This window comes from Gobius niger, assembly GCF_951799975.1.
Source record: "Gobius niger genome assembly, chromosome: 11".
Classification (NCBI taxonomy): Eukaryota; Metazoa; Chordata; class Actinopteri; order Gobiiformes; family Gobiidae; genus Gobius; species Gobius niger.
In genome coordinates, this window is record NC_136862.1 from 34,271,325 (window position 1) to 34,285,998 (window position 14,674).

The 14,674-nt window shown below is 44.0% G+C and overlaps 1 protein-coding gene across 1 annotated transcript; it reads right to left on the reverse strand.

Moving 5' to 3' along the window:
• Positions 1 to 1,689: 1,689 nt before the first annotated feature.
• Positions 1,690 to 14,363, reverse strand: sra1 (steroid receptor RNA activator 1). Its single transcript, XM_079566588.1, has 6 exons — positions 14,203 to 14,363; positions 10,026 to 10,127; positions 7,921 to 8,013; positions 6,951 to 7,102; positions 3,636 to 3,744; positions 1,690 to 2,002 (listed from the first exon to the last, which is right to left on the reverse strand). The coding sequence occupies exons 1-6, from the start codon at positions 14,240 to 14,242 to the stop codon at positions 1,764 to 1,766; spliced, it is 735 nt and encodes a 244-aa protein (XP_079422714.1). The 5' UTR covers positions 14,243 to 14,363; the 3' UTR covers positions 1,690 to 1,763.
• Between the last annotated feature and the right edge of the window lie 311 nt (positions 14,364 to 14,674).

A 14,674-nucleotide genomic window follows, 5' to 3' on the forward strand; every position in this document is an offset into this window, starting at 1 on the left:
TGGCTAGTGGGAAACATCTCAGCTGGATCTTAGCCTGATGAACCACACCTTCTTTTCTGCGTGAAAGAAGGTTGGTCTGGACACACACGGCAAACAAGTGACTCATTTTTTTCTCACTCCCATTTCTTTTTGTTGCATATTGAAGTTCTACTAGCAACCTTATTGTTGCCATCTTTCTACTGGTCTTTAAAGTACTAAACTTTAGAGCGGGGCCGTGTAACTTATCCAACAATACTGTGTACTGATTTTATCTTTGTGCAGAATAAAACAGAATCTGGTCTAAAATACACCACATTTTATGCAATAACATTTGTTTAATTTACATCTGTATCTCAAACAAGAGCACACCAGGAAAAACTGATTTTGAAATTAAAACAATAAAAACCCATATACAGTGGGAGGTATGTGAAAGTATGTCAACGCTTTGGAATTTCTCACATTTCTACCTAAATTGGTCACTAAATTGTGATTTTCATCAAAATCATAAGAATGAATAAACTACTTAAACTAAACTGCTTAAACTAAACTGCTTAAACTAATACCACCCAAACATTTACATTTTATCATATTTTTATTGGCCATAACATGTAAACATTCACAATACAGCGTGGGAAAAGTAAGCGAATGTCCAGAAATCTGGCTGACCTGCAGCAGTTCTGTAAAGAGGAATGGTCCAAGATTCCTCCTGATGGTTGTGAGCGTCTGATCTGCAGCAGGGTTTGGATCTTGGTGCTGTTCCATTTTTCCTCCACACATGACGTTGTGTGTTCCTCCCAAACTATTCAACTTTGTGTCCCTCAGTCCACTGAATATTTGTCCAGTAGTGCTGTGGAGCATCCAAGAGCTCTTTCGCAAATCAAACTGGAATAGTGAGATTTTTCCTCCATGTGTGGAGGAAAAAGGCAACAGCATATCAACATCCAAACCCTCTCCTCACTGTGGAGTCTGGAGCAGGAGGATCAGGGTGTGAGGTTGTTTTGTTGCCTCAGGGCCTGGACAACGTGCTTCATCAATAGAAAATGTATGAGTTTATCAAGATATTTTGCAGAAAAACCTGAATATATCTGCTGATCCTTCTTTTGCAGCAGTAACTGCTTTCCTGTAGCTGCAGATCAGACGCTCACGATGAATCTTGAACCATTCCTCTTTACTAAACTGCTGCAGTTCAGTGAGATTCAGGCGGTGTGCTTACTTATTCCACGCTCTCCTGTGAATGTTATGGCCATTAAAAATATGATACAATGTAAATGTTTGGGTGGTATTAGTTTATTAGTTCAATAAAGATCTGACCACATTTAGTGACCCATTTAACTTACTTTTTTCTCCCACTATATCCACCACCTCCCAAAGTCCACTTTAACCACTGTTTGTTATTATTTGAGTCACTTTTTACTTCCACTTTGAAGGAACGTTACTCGAGTAAACAAGGAAATATATTGGCTACTCCACGATCTGTGTGTGTACAGAGCAGGAAATATTAAAATGGTAACATGGTTCTATAGTGTCAAGAACCTTATAGTTGAGTGTGATATTGTCTGATTGTGACAGTGACGGTCAGTGAGTCTGGGGGAACAAAAGAGCATAGTCTGGAATCAAACCTGGAGATGAGCTTCAGAGCAGTGTGTCTGTATTCAGCACAGGAACAATCCTTTCACATGCCAGACTATGTTCCAGACTGTCGACTGTACCAGGCTGCAGAGGCATGTGTTCTGTCTTTAAACGAACAGTCAGAGTCGGCTCCGGGTCTGGAGTTTGTCAGGCCTTTAGGGTGCAGGGTCAGTCTGAGATTGCTGCTCTGGAGTCTGCTCTACAGACTCCTGGTCCTGGTTACAGTCCGGGCTGGGCTCTTGGATCAGGGCTTCCAGTTGGTCTGGACTGAGTTTCCTGGTTTCAGCGATGAGCCTTTTGATGCCGACCATCCACTGGCTGACCTCGGTCACATGGTCCACCATCAGAGAGCGGTGAGTCTCGTCAGCAGCGTCCCACCGTCCGGACTTTAGGTCTGAGGAGAGACAGACACAAGTGAGAGACCAAAAATACAGACCAAAAATGAGCAGTTACAATAACGAGAGAAAAAGGACAATATGCAGATAAAGGTAAATGGTGTCAACTTTCGACGACCCGTTCTACCATCTGCACCACTGTCACCATCATGAGACTTCCATTCTCCTCCTGGTGCCCTCAAACTTGTCACATTACTTTACACCAGAGATGGGGACTCGCGAGTCGGACTCGAGTCGGACTTAAGTCGCTATTTTTAGAGACTTGAGACTCGGACTCGTGGTCTGAGGCTCGTGAACATTGCGAGTCCCTTATTACACACGCTGTTTTGATGCTTGATTCTGGCTTTTTTTTTTTTCGTCGGACGCTCCCTTCGTCTCTCCTCCTGCTCTCTCTGTCTCTGTCACATCGGAGCCCCCGGAGCCCCCGGAGCCGCCGGAGCCCCCGGAGCCGCTGGAGCCACTGGAGCATGTGCGTTGCTCATTGGCTCCTCTGCCCATGCCCCCCTCGCTGCCCTGTTGAGGATTTGTTGATATCGTGAGCGTGCCATTCAGACTGTACTTTTAGCGATCACATCAACACTTTCTCCTGTTATTAATGAAAAGCCTTCATTGGGCTCAATACTAGCGGAGTGTAAGCGCCAGGGTCGAGTGAAGGAAAAAGGCGGAGTTAAGAGGAGTTTGAGCTGCTGCATAAGTTGTAACCTAAACTAAAGTTACTACTCAGTAAAGTGATTAGCAGAGGTGGGAGACTCGAGTCAAATGACTTGATTTTCGGGACTTGAGACTTACTTGACCAAAGCTCCAAAAAGACTTGACTTGACAAAAGCTATGACTTGACTTGACTTGACTTGACCCCATGACCGATTGACTTGGACTTACTTGGGACTTGGACCTTCACGACTTGGACTGGACTCGAGACTTGCATTTAGTGACTTACTTCCACCTCTGGTGATTAGTGATCAAATTGTAACAATTACAAGGCTACCCCTTTATTTAGGGAATATTTTGTCAGACAAAGACCAAAAGCTGGCAGTGGATACAGCAGAGTCCTGTCATGTAGCTCCAGGCTGAAGATGCAGGAGCCTCATGTGAACTGTCTGTACACCTGCGTCTTCAAGGTAAGACTGAAGTGGATGGTGTATCAGTTTTTACTGTATGATACAGGGCACTTCAGTAACATGCTGAGGCTAACACTGCAGACATGTTTGTGACATATACCGCTGTGATAACTATACTGATGTTACTTTTACAAAACTGACCTAAGAAATGTAGTGGTGTGTGAGGAATAGTTGAATGAATGACACAGGGCCTGCCTTTGGCCACAGCTGTAGACAGTGTTCAATAGTTTATATTATTTATGTGTGTTTCCCACACTTACCATTGCATTGGGATTGACTGTGACTGAAATATTATGATGTTGATTATGTGTGGAAGCCCTGGGCTTGTATTTGTCTGATAGTTGTTTATAATTTACAGGTGTTTTTTGATTTTAACATAGTTTTACTGTGCCGTGATTTGAATTAGTGTAAAACATATAGAAACCATGGGACTCGGACTTGACTCGGACTTGTGGTCAGAGACTTGGACTGACTGAGGGACAGAATGATCGTCCTGTGAGGTTTTGTGTCTGACCTGAGCTCAGCTTCTTCATCCGTCTCCTCACAACCAAGGACAGACGACAACTTCTCCAGGAGCTTTGGAGCAGGGTCAGCCTCTTGGCCACATCACTGCACACCTGGGCCTGTGGAGGGAGAGACACGTCTGACTTCATCTGCAAACATCTCTTCAGCTCAGCTCCTGGAGGTTTTAGAAAAGTGGAACCCAGGGCAATTCTCCATTTGTAAATGACATTTCCCGACCAATACATTGTGCAGTAACTGGAAGATTAAATCCACTGATGCCACTCGATTATAATGCAAGTCTGAATGAACTTTGCTGCAATACAAAGCTGAGCTGATATTAATGAAACCCTTTAAACTCCCCATGGTCAGCTGCTCCTCACTGGGCAGCTCAGCGCTCTGACCACACACTAAACACGCATTCATGGCTCTGTTTGTTGGTATACTTCACAAAGCACATGGACCAAATGACAGAGCGACTCAGCCCCTCCCCTCAGCGTTACCATAGAGACCTCTTCCAACCATGTTGAAAGAGCTTGAAGTGACAGAAGACCAATCATAAGTTGATAAAATGTAAATTCTTATTTATGCTAATGATATTTTAAGATAAGATAAGATAATCCTTTATTGATCTCACAAAGGAGAAATTCACTTGTTACAGTCGGAGTCAAGAAGATCACTCAGAGTTAATAAAGTGCAGCTGATTAGAGATTATTGCACATGTTACTTCACAGTCTTATTGTACAGTCTGACAGCAGTGGGGATGAAGGCTTTGCGGTAGCGCTCCGTCCTGCACTGAGGGTGTCTCAGTCTGCCACTGAGAGAGCTGCTCAGCTCTTCTACAGTCCCGTGCAGTGGGTGGGAGGTGTTGTCCATGATGGAGGTGAGCTTGGCTAACACCCTCCTGTCCCTCACCTCCTCCACAGAGTCCAGGGGGCAGCCCAGGACGGAGCTGGCCCTCCTGACCAGCTTGTTCAGTCTGTCCTTGTCCCGCTCTGTGCTGCCCGGGGCCCAGCACACGGCAGCGTAGTGGAGAGCAGAGGCCACCACAGAGGCATAAAAAGTCCTGAGCAGAGGCCTGCTCACTCCGAACGACCTCAGTCTCCTCAGAAGGACCTCAGTCTCCTCAGAAGGACCTCAGTCTCCTCAGAAGGACCTCAGTCTCCTCAGAAGGTGGAGGCGACTTGGTGTTGTGGGACCAGTCCAGTTTATTGTTGAGGTGAACACCCAGGTACTTGAAACTGTCCACCTCCTCAATGTCCTCCCCCTGGATGTTCAGCGGTGTGTGCGGTAGTGGCTTCCTCGTGAAGTCGATCACCATCTCCTTCGTCTTACTGATGTTCAAGCACAGGTGGTTGCGCTCACACCAGTCCACAAAGTCTAGGATGACTGACCGGTTCTCCAGGTCGTTCCCCTTAGACACACAGCCCACGATGGCGGAGTCGTCGGAGAACTTCTGGAGATGACAGCTGTCCGTGTTGTATGTGAAGTCCGATGTGTAGATGATGAAGAGAAACGGTGAGAGGACGGTGCCCTGAGGGGCCCCGGTGCTGCAGACGACCACCTCAGACTCACAGGCGTGCTCCAGGTGCGTGAGCGCCCGCTCCCACAGGTAGATGACAGCGTCCTCCACTCCGATGTTGGGTCTGTAAGTAAACTGCAGCGGGTCGAGGGTGGGGCTTACCACAGAGCGGAGGTGGGTGAGGATGAGCCGCTCCATCGTCTTCATCAGGTGGGAGGTCAGGGCGACTGGTCTGTAGTGGGCCGGTTCCCTGGCGTGCGCTGTTTTAGGAACCGGGATCAGACAGGAGGTCTTCCACAGGACGGGGACCTTCTCCAGGCTGAGGCTCAGGTTGTAGATGTGGCTGAGGACCTCGGAGAGCTGGTCTGCGCAGGTCCTCAGCAGCCTGGGACTGATGCCATCTGGTCCTGCAGCTTTCCCCCGCTTCAGTCGCCTCAGCTCCCTCCTCACCTGGTCTGGTGTGATGGAGAGGGGGGATTGAGGGGGGGACTGGTGTGGGGGTGGACTGCCGGGGGTGGGGCAGGTGCTAGAGGAAGTCCGTATGGTGGGGGCTGGAGACGTGGGTGCAGGGGGGCTGGAGGCAGGTGAAGGTGGTCGGGGGAGGGGGGCAGTGTCCACTGTGCTGGAGACGCGTGAAGAGGAGGGAGTGGGGGAGAATCAAACCGGTTGAAATGTTCGTTGAATTCATCCGCCCCGCGCTGGTCTCCATCAGCTGTCCCTCTGGCACTCTGTCCAAAACCGGAAATGTTCTTCAGTCGCCTCCACACGTCCCGTGCGTTGCCCTGCTCCAGCTTCTGCTCCAGCTTCTGCTCCAGCTTCTGCTCCAGCTTCTCGCCATAGTCCTTCTTGGCCTTCCTGATCCTCCTCTGGAGTTCGTGCTGGACTCTCCTCTGCTCCTCTCTGTCCCCTGAGTTGAAAGCCCTTTTCTTTAAGTTCAGGGGTCAACCAGGGGTGGTTGTTGGAGAAACACCGTACCTTCCGGGTTGGTACAGTGTTTTCCACACAGAAGTTGATGTAGTCTGTGATGCAGTGGGTCAGGCTGTCGATGTCATCTCCATGAGAGCTGCAGATCATGTTCCAGTCTGTGGTCTGGAAACAGTCCCTAAGTCTCTCTTCAGCCTCTTCACTCCACACTTTCACAGACCTCTTCTGTGCTGGCTCCCTTCGCAGTAGGACGAGATTGTGGTCTGAGCGTCCGAGCGGGGGGAGGGGGGCAGAGGTGTAAGCGCCCTTCACGTTAGCATACAGAAGGTCCAGGGTCTTATTGTTCCTTGTGTGGCACTTAACATACATTTATATTCCTAATGCAACAATAAAACATTATCTAAAATATATAGCACCTGTAGGTTTCATATGTGTCCTCACGTTTGAGCTCAAGTGTCATTGAACTGGTGACCCTCAGTGAGGAACAGGAGAGCAAGGGAAGGCTCAAAGACGAGGAGCACTGAGCTTAAGAGAGATGTTATCGCCTTTTCATTGCCAAAGTTAATTCTAGTCTGGCGAATTTAGGCATTTCCTAATGGCAATAATTAATTGTGATTATAATTAGTTAATTTTTTTATCGATTCCCTGCCCTAGTGAAAATGTTAATGTGTTTGTTCTGGACCAAAAGTCCGTCCGTGATCCTCAAGAGCTGAGCTTTGGTGAGTTTCAGCAGGAGTGTGGTCTGATCGAGTGTGTACTATCTGTTAAAAAGAAGAGAGGAGCCAGTGTGCTCCGTCCGACTAACTAGTGTCTAACTAACAAGACTTTGCTTCTCGTCTTGAATCAGGCCTAAGGGGTGTGTGATCGTGGACCTTTACTCACGCTGGTGTGTTTGGTGTTTTGACGACAGGCCTCCAGAGCGCCGTTTAACACGGACATCACTTCCTCCACATCAGGCTCGGGCTCTGATTGGACAGACTCACTCTGAGCTCTGATTGGTCCAGAGGCAGGGGCCACAAAGGGAGGTGGAGGAGCTGGAAAGAAGGAACCAAACGAGGAATATAGATCCATTTAGTTATCAGTTTGAAACTTTCTGTACACACTTTAACATAGTTTGGTCATTTTCATGCAATCACAGAAATAAACGTGTAAGAATGGCCTCAATTTACAACATTTCAAAGGATCAAGTGAGAGCCAGTTTTAAATGTATGGGTTTATCATGTGACAAATGAGACACAGATTTATTCAGGAGGAATGGAACTTCTTATTAGTCTTTGGAAAATAAACTAGTTTACACTGAAAAAATCATGGTGTAACTGGGTTTGAAGGTAGAAAGAATGTTCTCAGACTACATCTTTTATATGCACATATGTTTACAAAAACAAGAGTTCTTGTTGCTGTGCAGACGAGGTAATGAGTGGGCGTGTCTGTTTACTGTGGAGGAAGCGGTTCATCTAAGCTCAAAGTCCATTACCAGAACTTTTCCAGGACCAGGTGGAGCTGGATTCATTACTCAGACATCCGTGAATGAAACAAAACACCACTTTGGGATGTTTTTGATGAGGGAATAGAATTATGTCATGGGTAAAAGACCGAAAAGTTGATACAGTCTCTTTAAAGTCACCATAGTTATCTTTAAACCAATTAATGGAACTACTACCATTTCTTTGGTAGTAGTTTGTAGTGCATTTAAACTGAAACAGTGTGTGACTAAGGCTCATTCATACTTCATGGAACGTCTTGTCCATCCTTATAAGACAAAAATGACTTTGCCATTTTGTTCTTACAGCGCTCTTTATTCTTACGTCTTATGAATGAGCCTTTCTGTAAAAAGGATTTAAAACGTTTTCACCTGGACTGCATGGAGGTGGAGCTACAGATGATCTGGGCGGAGTCAGGGTTGAGGAGGGCGGGGTCATGGGAGGTGTACCCAAACCTGTGGTTCCTGTGAAGGTAAGATGGACAACAGGCCTGTCAGGGCTCTAGTCTACAGCCAATGGTCTTTTGTTTTTGAACAGTGGTCCTGGTCAATCCAAAACAATAGTAAATCTATTACTAGGGTAGGTTTGTTGATCCCAAATCGATACTAAAAGTGGTCTCGAGGCTAAATTTTTGTTTGAGGAGGTATTGATACTTTTTGTCTCCTCCTGCTCCTCCCAGAGGCAGCTGGGAAGGAAACAAACTACAGCTAAAAGTACTCGATTAAACCCTGAATACAATTCTAAAACTAAATGCATCCATTGTGGAAGTGTAGGGTGTGATTACTGGAGCAGTACCAGCGTTTCCATAAACACTGGAGATTTGTCTGGGACTGGACATCATGACTCTCCTGTACCGCTGCTTGAGGAGTGTGTCTAAAACCAGCGGCTCACAAATGTTTAAATCTCTATGAGGAAATAACAGACTGTGGTGTTTGGCTGAAAATGACATGGGCCCTACAACAATGTGTCCGTCCCTCAGCCACCAGCCTTGGCGTCATTGTTGATTATAATCTCAAACAGATCGGCACCATCCTTATCACCTTCGTCTTTTCGCCAAAGTGAAGCCTTGTCATGCATGTTTTTATCTCCACTCGCCTGAACGACTGCGATGCGCTCTACACAGGAATCAGCCACAATGCTCTTTATCTCGCAGACTCCGGCACGGAACCAAAAAATACAATGTATTTCATCATTTAGGGAAGTCGATCTGGGCATTTTGAGAATATCGGATCAGATTTAATGACAGGATCAGGTCCGATACAAAAGGCTATCGCTAAGCTAGGCTACTATTGCTAATCTGCCGCTAACACCTGCTTCTTCAGCAGCCACTAAAAACAATGTTTCCTTTGCAAAGCTGTCATTTACTTTTTACTGCTGAGAAGAGAGCGCTCGTAGGTGCGCACATTATGCAGAATAATTAGCCATGTGCTCCTAGCGCCTACCTGTTTTACAGGTCGTAAACATGTGTATACCTGAATGGCCTGATGGAGCTGAAACTATAATATCTGCTGCTGTGAATGCTGCACTTATAAAACTGTAATACCCAACATAGCCTTCTAATTAAAATTCAAAGCTGAATCCAAAACATTTTTGCACAAAGGCCTGTAACAGATGCTGACTGGTGAATCTACTGTAATATCGTCTACAATGTATGGCTCTCAAATATATCATTTCTACAATGATATGATTATACAGAAAGAATGTATCAGATCGGACTGGCCCCTCAGTACCTCACAGACCTCATCCAAATTTACATTCAAGCGCGCTCTGAGGTCTGAGGTCCAGCTCCAGCTCATGGTTCCTAAAGACAAATCACAGATTTGAATTTGTGATCTGTTTGTGATCATCTGATCTGTTTGTGATCATCTGATCTGTTTGTGATCATCTGATATGTTTGTGATCATCTGATATGTTTGTGATCATCTGATTCGTTTGTGATCATCTGATATGTTTGTGATCATCTGATCTGTTTGTGATCATCTGATCTGTTTGTGATCATCTGATCTGTTTGTGATCATCTGATATGTTTGTGATCATCTGATCTGTTTGTGATCATCTGATCTGTTTGTGATCATCTGATCTGTTTGTGATCATCTGATCTGTTTGTGATCATCAGATCTGTTTGTGATCATCAGATCTGTTTGTGATCATCTGATCTGTTTGTGATCATCTGATATGTTTGTGATCAACAGATTTGAATTTGTGATCTGTGTCATTTTATAAACAAGCTTGTTTGTAAAATGTGCTATATAAATAAAGTGAGGAGGTTTGGGATTTCAATTAGTGAACATCTTCAACCTGAACCTGTAGCTGAGCATTTATTGAGCATACATGAAATGATTAGTGGTAGTGTGTGTAGTTTGTCTGGGTGGAACAGTAGACTCAGTCACCAGCAAGGCACATGTGGAAATCCAATCCGAATATGTCACAGTTCCTCCCTTTAGACCTTAACCACACATCCTACGAGCAGTAGTACCTGCAGGGGGCGCTCTGCGGGTGAGGATGTTCCTGTGAGCTCCTCTGTTCTGCAGTCCGTAGGAAAACTGAGGAGGGTCGTTCCAGCCGCGCTCCTGGTTACCTGAAAAGGTTCACCACATCTTTTATTTGAAATTTGTTTGGTTTTACGTTTGACAGAAGTGTTCCAAACAGTCAACTACATTATTGTATTTAATTCAAACACATCTGTTTCCTAAACAAAGCACAGACCTGTTCCTTATGGCATTGAATAAATACTGTATAAGAAGGGCTGTTTAACGATACCAGTGTGGCATCGGAAAAAAGGTTTCTACTGGTACTGAAAAAATACAAGTATCGAAAGCATGTACCAAAAAAATCTGATATCTTTAGATCCATGGTTTGAGGCGGTTGGTCAAACACGAAAGGAAGTGGCTCGGTTGTTTCAGCTCAAATAAATAATACAAGGTTAAAAAAAGAGTATTTTAGGGAACAAGTTAACATCATTGTTTTGTTACGGTGGGGCAAAAAAGTATTTAGTCAGCCACCAATTGTGCAAGTGCACTTAAAATAATGACAGAGGTCTGTAATTTTCATCATAGGTTCACTTCAACTGTGAGAGACAGAATGTGAAAAAGAAATCCAGGAATTCACATTGTAGGATTTTTAAAGAATTTATTTGTAAATTATGGTGGAAAAAAAGTATTTGGTCACTTCAAACAAGGAAGATCTCTGGCTCTCACAGACCTGTAAATTCTTCTTTTTATTTTTTATTGTTATGGTTGAGGGCCACTAGAGGGCGCTGTGACGCTACAGTCAGCTTTAGTCTGCAGAGTAGAGGTGCAATGCTTTAAGATAAGGCCATAAGAAGCTTGGGCGTGTGTCTCAGAAAAAAGGGCAAGTTTAAAAGGTTATCTAAGTGAACTGCAAATTCAAAGCCCTCCCAGGTTTTCTGTTCATAAAGTGACAGCTACTTCAAGTTTATAAGTTGAGAGGTACACAAGTCAAGAACCAGTATATATATTTTAAGTGAATGCTGTATTTTATGAAGCAAAGTTAAAGGCTCCACAAGAAGAAGAGTATGCAGTACTGCAAAGAACTCTTGATGAGAAGAAAAGAAAAGTACAGCACCAGGAAAAGGTTAAAGATCTCAAGGCAGTACAAGCAAGGATGCAAGTGTATGAGTGTTACAGGGCAGCACCAAGTTGATCAATACAGAAGTTAAAGACAACAAGCATGTACGCTTCCCTTCTCTGCTAGAACCAGCTGTAACCCAAGCTACAAGTGATGGTACATCAGATCTTATGAAAGTGCTAGCAAGTACACCAAGTGCAAGCTGCATCCCGGTTCCTGAACCTGCTGTGTTTAGTGGGAATAACACTGATTGACCAAAAGAACATCTCAGAAAAGGAGAAAATATTCTACCTTCGGAGATATGTGAGCGGACAAGCTCCTTGATGGATACTTCCTGCTTGGAACAGAATCTGCATACTTTGCCGCGTGGAAGATTCTCGATGAAAGGTACGGAAACCCATTCACAATCGCAAAAGCTTACAGAGACAAACTACAAGTGTGGCCCAAAATGACTTCTAACGACAGTTTTGAGTTAAAGGAGCTAAATCATGCAAAATCGACTTTTAGCCATGTTGTTTTGCCATTTCCTTATCAGAAACACCCCAGAGTGGTTTTTGGCTTCATTCACGCAGTTCTCAGTAATCCTCCTGAATCCTGCTCTCTGAGGCTCCGCCCTCTGCTGGAAAACCACTGAGTTGTGACACTCTGACGTTTTTTACATCATAGTGTCAAACAGGAAGAGCCCGACGTCTGTAATGTAAAACCTTAGGCCTGATTTTAATTTGTAAAACAGCCTTTTCTTTATTTCTATCGAAAGAAAGAGAGAGAGAGAGAAAAAGGGACTTCCAGCTGCCCCTGCGGAGGTAACAAACGCACCCTCTGAGCAGATGTCATGATCTGCACTGCAAGCTGTGAAGAAGGAGCTCTTTCTAACCTACTCTGGACATGCCTGTGTTTTTTTCTTACTTAACAATAATGTCACGGAGAAAAAAAAACTACGAGGACTTTATTCAACCTTCCTCGCCAGAAGTAGTTTTTTCTCTCCGGGATTCGCCGACTATCAGCAAAATAGTGTTTTTCTGTGACTGTCTCTTGATGGATGTTTGGTGAACCTTCGCCAGAATTAACTGGATTAACTTTTATAACCAACGCGAGTCCCATAAGGTAAACACCCGATGAAGCGTCCAGGACAGAGCGGTGAGTCACTGCAATGAGAACAGAAAGATTCTTTCCAAGTTACCAGACTGACTCACTGCTAGCTGTAACCGCAAGGTCATTGAAATCGAAGAACAAACAATCCAGTTTCCTATCTTCAGTTTGTTGCATTTTTAACAAGAGAAGCCAAGATTGCTTGTAACCCTGTTACGTCACTAACCTGGCTAACTCCAGGCTGCTGTTTGCGCTCGAATTATTTCGAACTGCACAACAGCCTGGGGACCATGGCCAAATCTCCGGTGGATTTGGGAACCAATCACAGAGCGAGGAGGGACGGCAAGACGATGACGCGCTATTCGATATATGGAAGCTTGTAGTTTATTTACGGATAATTAAAAAAAAAGTTTATTTACGGATCCAACATGACAGCAGCAGACACGATGGTATTTTTTGATCAAGCTTTAGACCTTGTTCTAAATAATTTAGCTCAAAAGTTTACAGCGGGTACGTCATACGTCATCTCATACGATGATATGATTGGCTGGGGCTACGTGCAGACGCATGAGACTTCTTTTTTTTTTTTTTTCGTATCGCCCAATAAACGACTATGGACGCTCGTAAACCACACCTCTCCTACGAGAAAATGAATTGGTGGTCCCCAGACTAAATATCACTTGTGATTTTAGTCTGGTGTTAGCCAGGCTATTACGTCACTGCAGTCGCTGATGCAAGGTGATCCTGACAAATCAGAACCCTTCCCTCAAGACATAGATTCAGATCTATTGCCCCATCCTAAGATACCCGTTAGCACAAATAAAACTAATTAAAGAGATACAAGTCTACAAAAGAATGGCCACAAATTCTTTGCACTGACGAGCGACAATGTTTTAAATGAAAAGAAAGAGATGGAAAGCAAGAAAGTTGGAAAGGAGGAAGCAAAGAGAAGACGACAGGAAGAAAGGGAGGCCAAGAAGGAAAACAAAAAATTGGAGAAGAAAAGGTGAATGCATTGCTAAATTGTGCCTAAAATTAAAATCTTAATTTTAATTTTTCCAGTTCCAGAGGAAAATCAATAGCCAGAAAGGGGCTTCAAATACCAGGGCCTTAAAAAATACCCGACCCAAACTGCTACTATATCTGTGGACTGAGATACAAGCCAGAAGACCTAGACAAAGACCCTGGATCATCAGTGGTGCGTTCCTCATTCTCACCCATACCATCCTGAAGATCCATTCTATTGCCCAACTTCCCTATAATGTTTACGAGATGGCCGGCAACTCAAAAATACCAATTTAAAATGTGATGAATTACTATTGTTCCTGTTTGTTTAGTCTTTTCATGTTGATGAATTTCAGATTTCTGTTTTCATTAGGCTAATGAATTTGTAATCAAAAAAATGTCTAGTTCTATTGTATTTCTTTTTTTATTTTAATTTATTGAAGATTTCTATTTAACATGTAAAATGTTACACTCTAATGTTATCAAGTGAAATGGTTTGGTAATGTAAAGGTTTATAGCAGTAACATACACCGGTTTATGTATGGGGAGGCATTATTAGATTTTGCCTCACTGAGAATGGCCCGGGCGTGGTTTCGGTTGTGTTTACAGGTGACAATAAATAACGACAAAATACCCTCAAGGTGTCTTTATCCGACCACTAACCTACACTTGTTTATGTTTGATCGTTTTCACGGTGTGTTTATTAAGATGGAGTCAATACATTCATCAGCAGAGAAAGTCACTTGTGTCTGTTTGTACCTGGAGGAATTATATTAATTCATTAACCAATGAGTGGAGCCAATTGTACGTCTTATCATTTCAGAATAACCTCTTTAAGTTTGGTCAGAAATCGAAAGTAACCCAACTGTTAAATATTGAGCCATGACTCCGTTTGACAGTATTGTTATGACTACACATATTTCCACACTCAAACTTGTTGTTGTGTCGAAGTCGTGTCAGCTCAAACTCACCTGGTTTTATGAACAGATCCTCCTCCGCGTTGGAGCCCATTATTCTGCCCAAAGGTTAACGCTCACAGCCGAGGCTACAAAGGCACTTTACATCCAAATCTAATGTGTGGCTGCTTTTAGGGTGAAAGTAAAAAGCATGAAGACCAGACCGCTGTTTTGGAGAAAGCCACTGTGTTAACCAGGGTTGTCAAAAAAAAGCACAGTTCCGGCTATGTTTCTACAATAAAACCCCGCATAGGTCTGTGTTTTTAATAATTACTTTTCTTTTTTATTTCACTTTGAACTAAAATACGCTAAAACCTGACAGAATGGCCACAGCTGCACTAAACTACACAAGCTAACCGTGTCAGTAAAGGGAAAGCATCGAAATAGCATTATTTACCGTAACGTGGGTTATATTTTGAAAGTGTACTGGCTTCACTTCCGTTTACCGGTCTCATTCAACGCTTCCGGGACACGTGGAGTAGCGTCA

Excerpts from the sequence above, each read along its gene's own strand:
- sra1 (XM_079566588.1), bottom strand. The coding sequence starts at position 14,242 with ATGGGCTCCAACGCGGAGGAGGATCTGTTCATAAAACCAG. Across the intron at positions 10,128-14,202 it reads GGATCTGTTCATAAAACCAG|GTAACCAGGAGCGCGGCTGG; the intron begins GTGAGTTTGAGC and ends GAACCTTTTCAG. Across the intron at positions 7,103-7,920 it reads TCCACCTCCATGCAGTCCAG|CTCCTCCACCTCCCTTTGTG; the intron begins GTGAAAACGTTT and ends CCTTCTTTCCAG.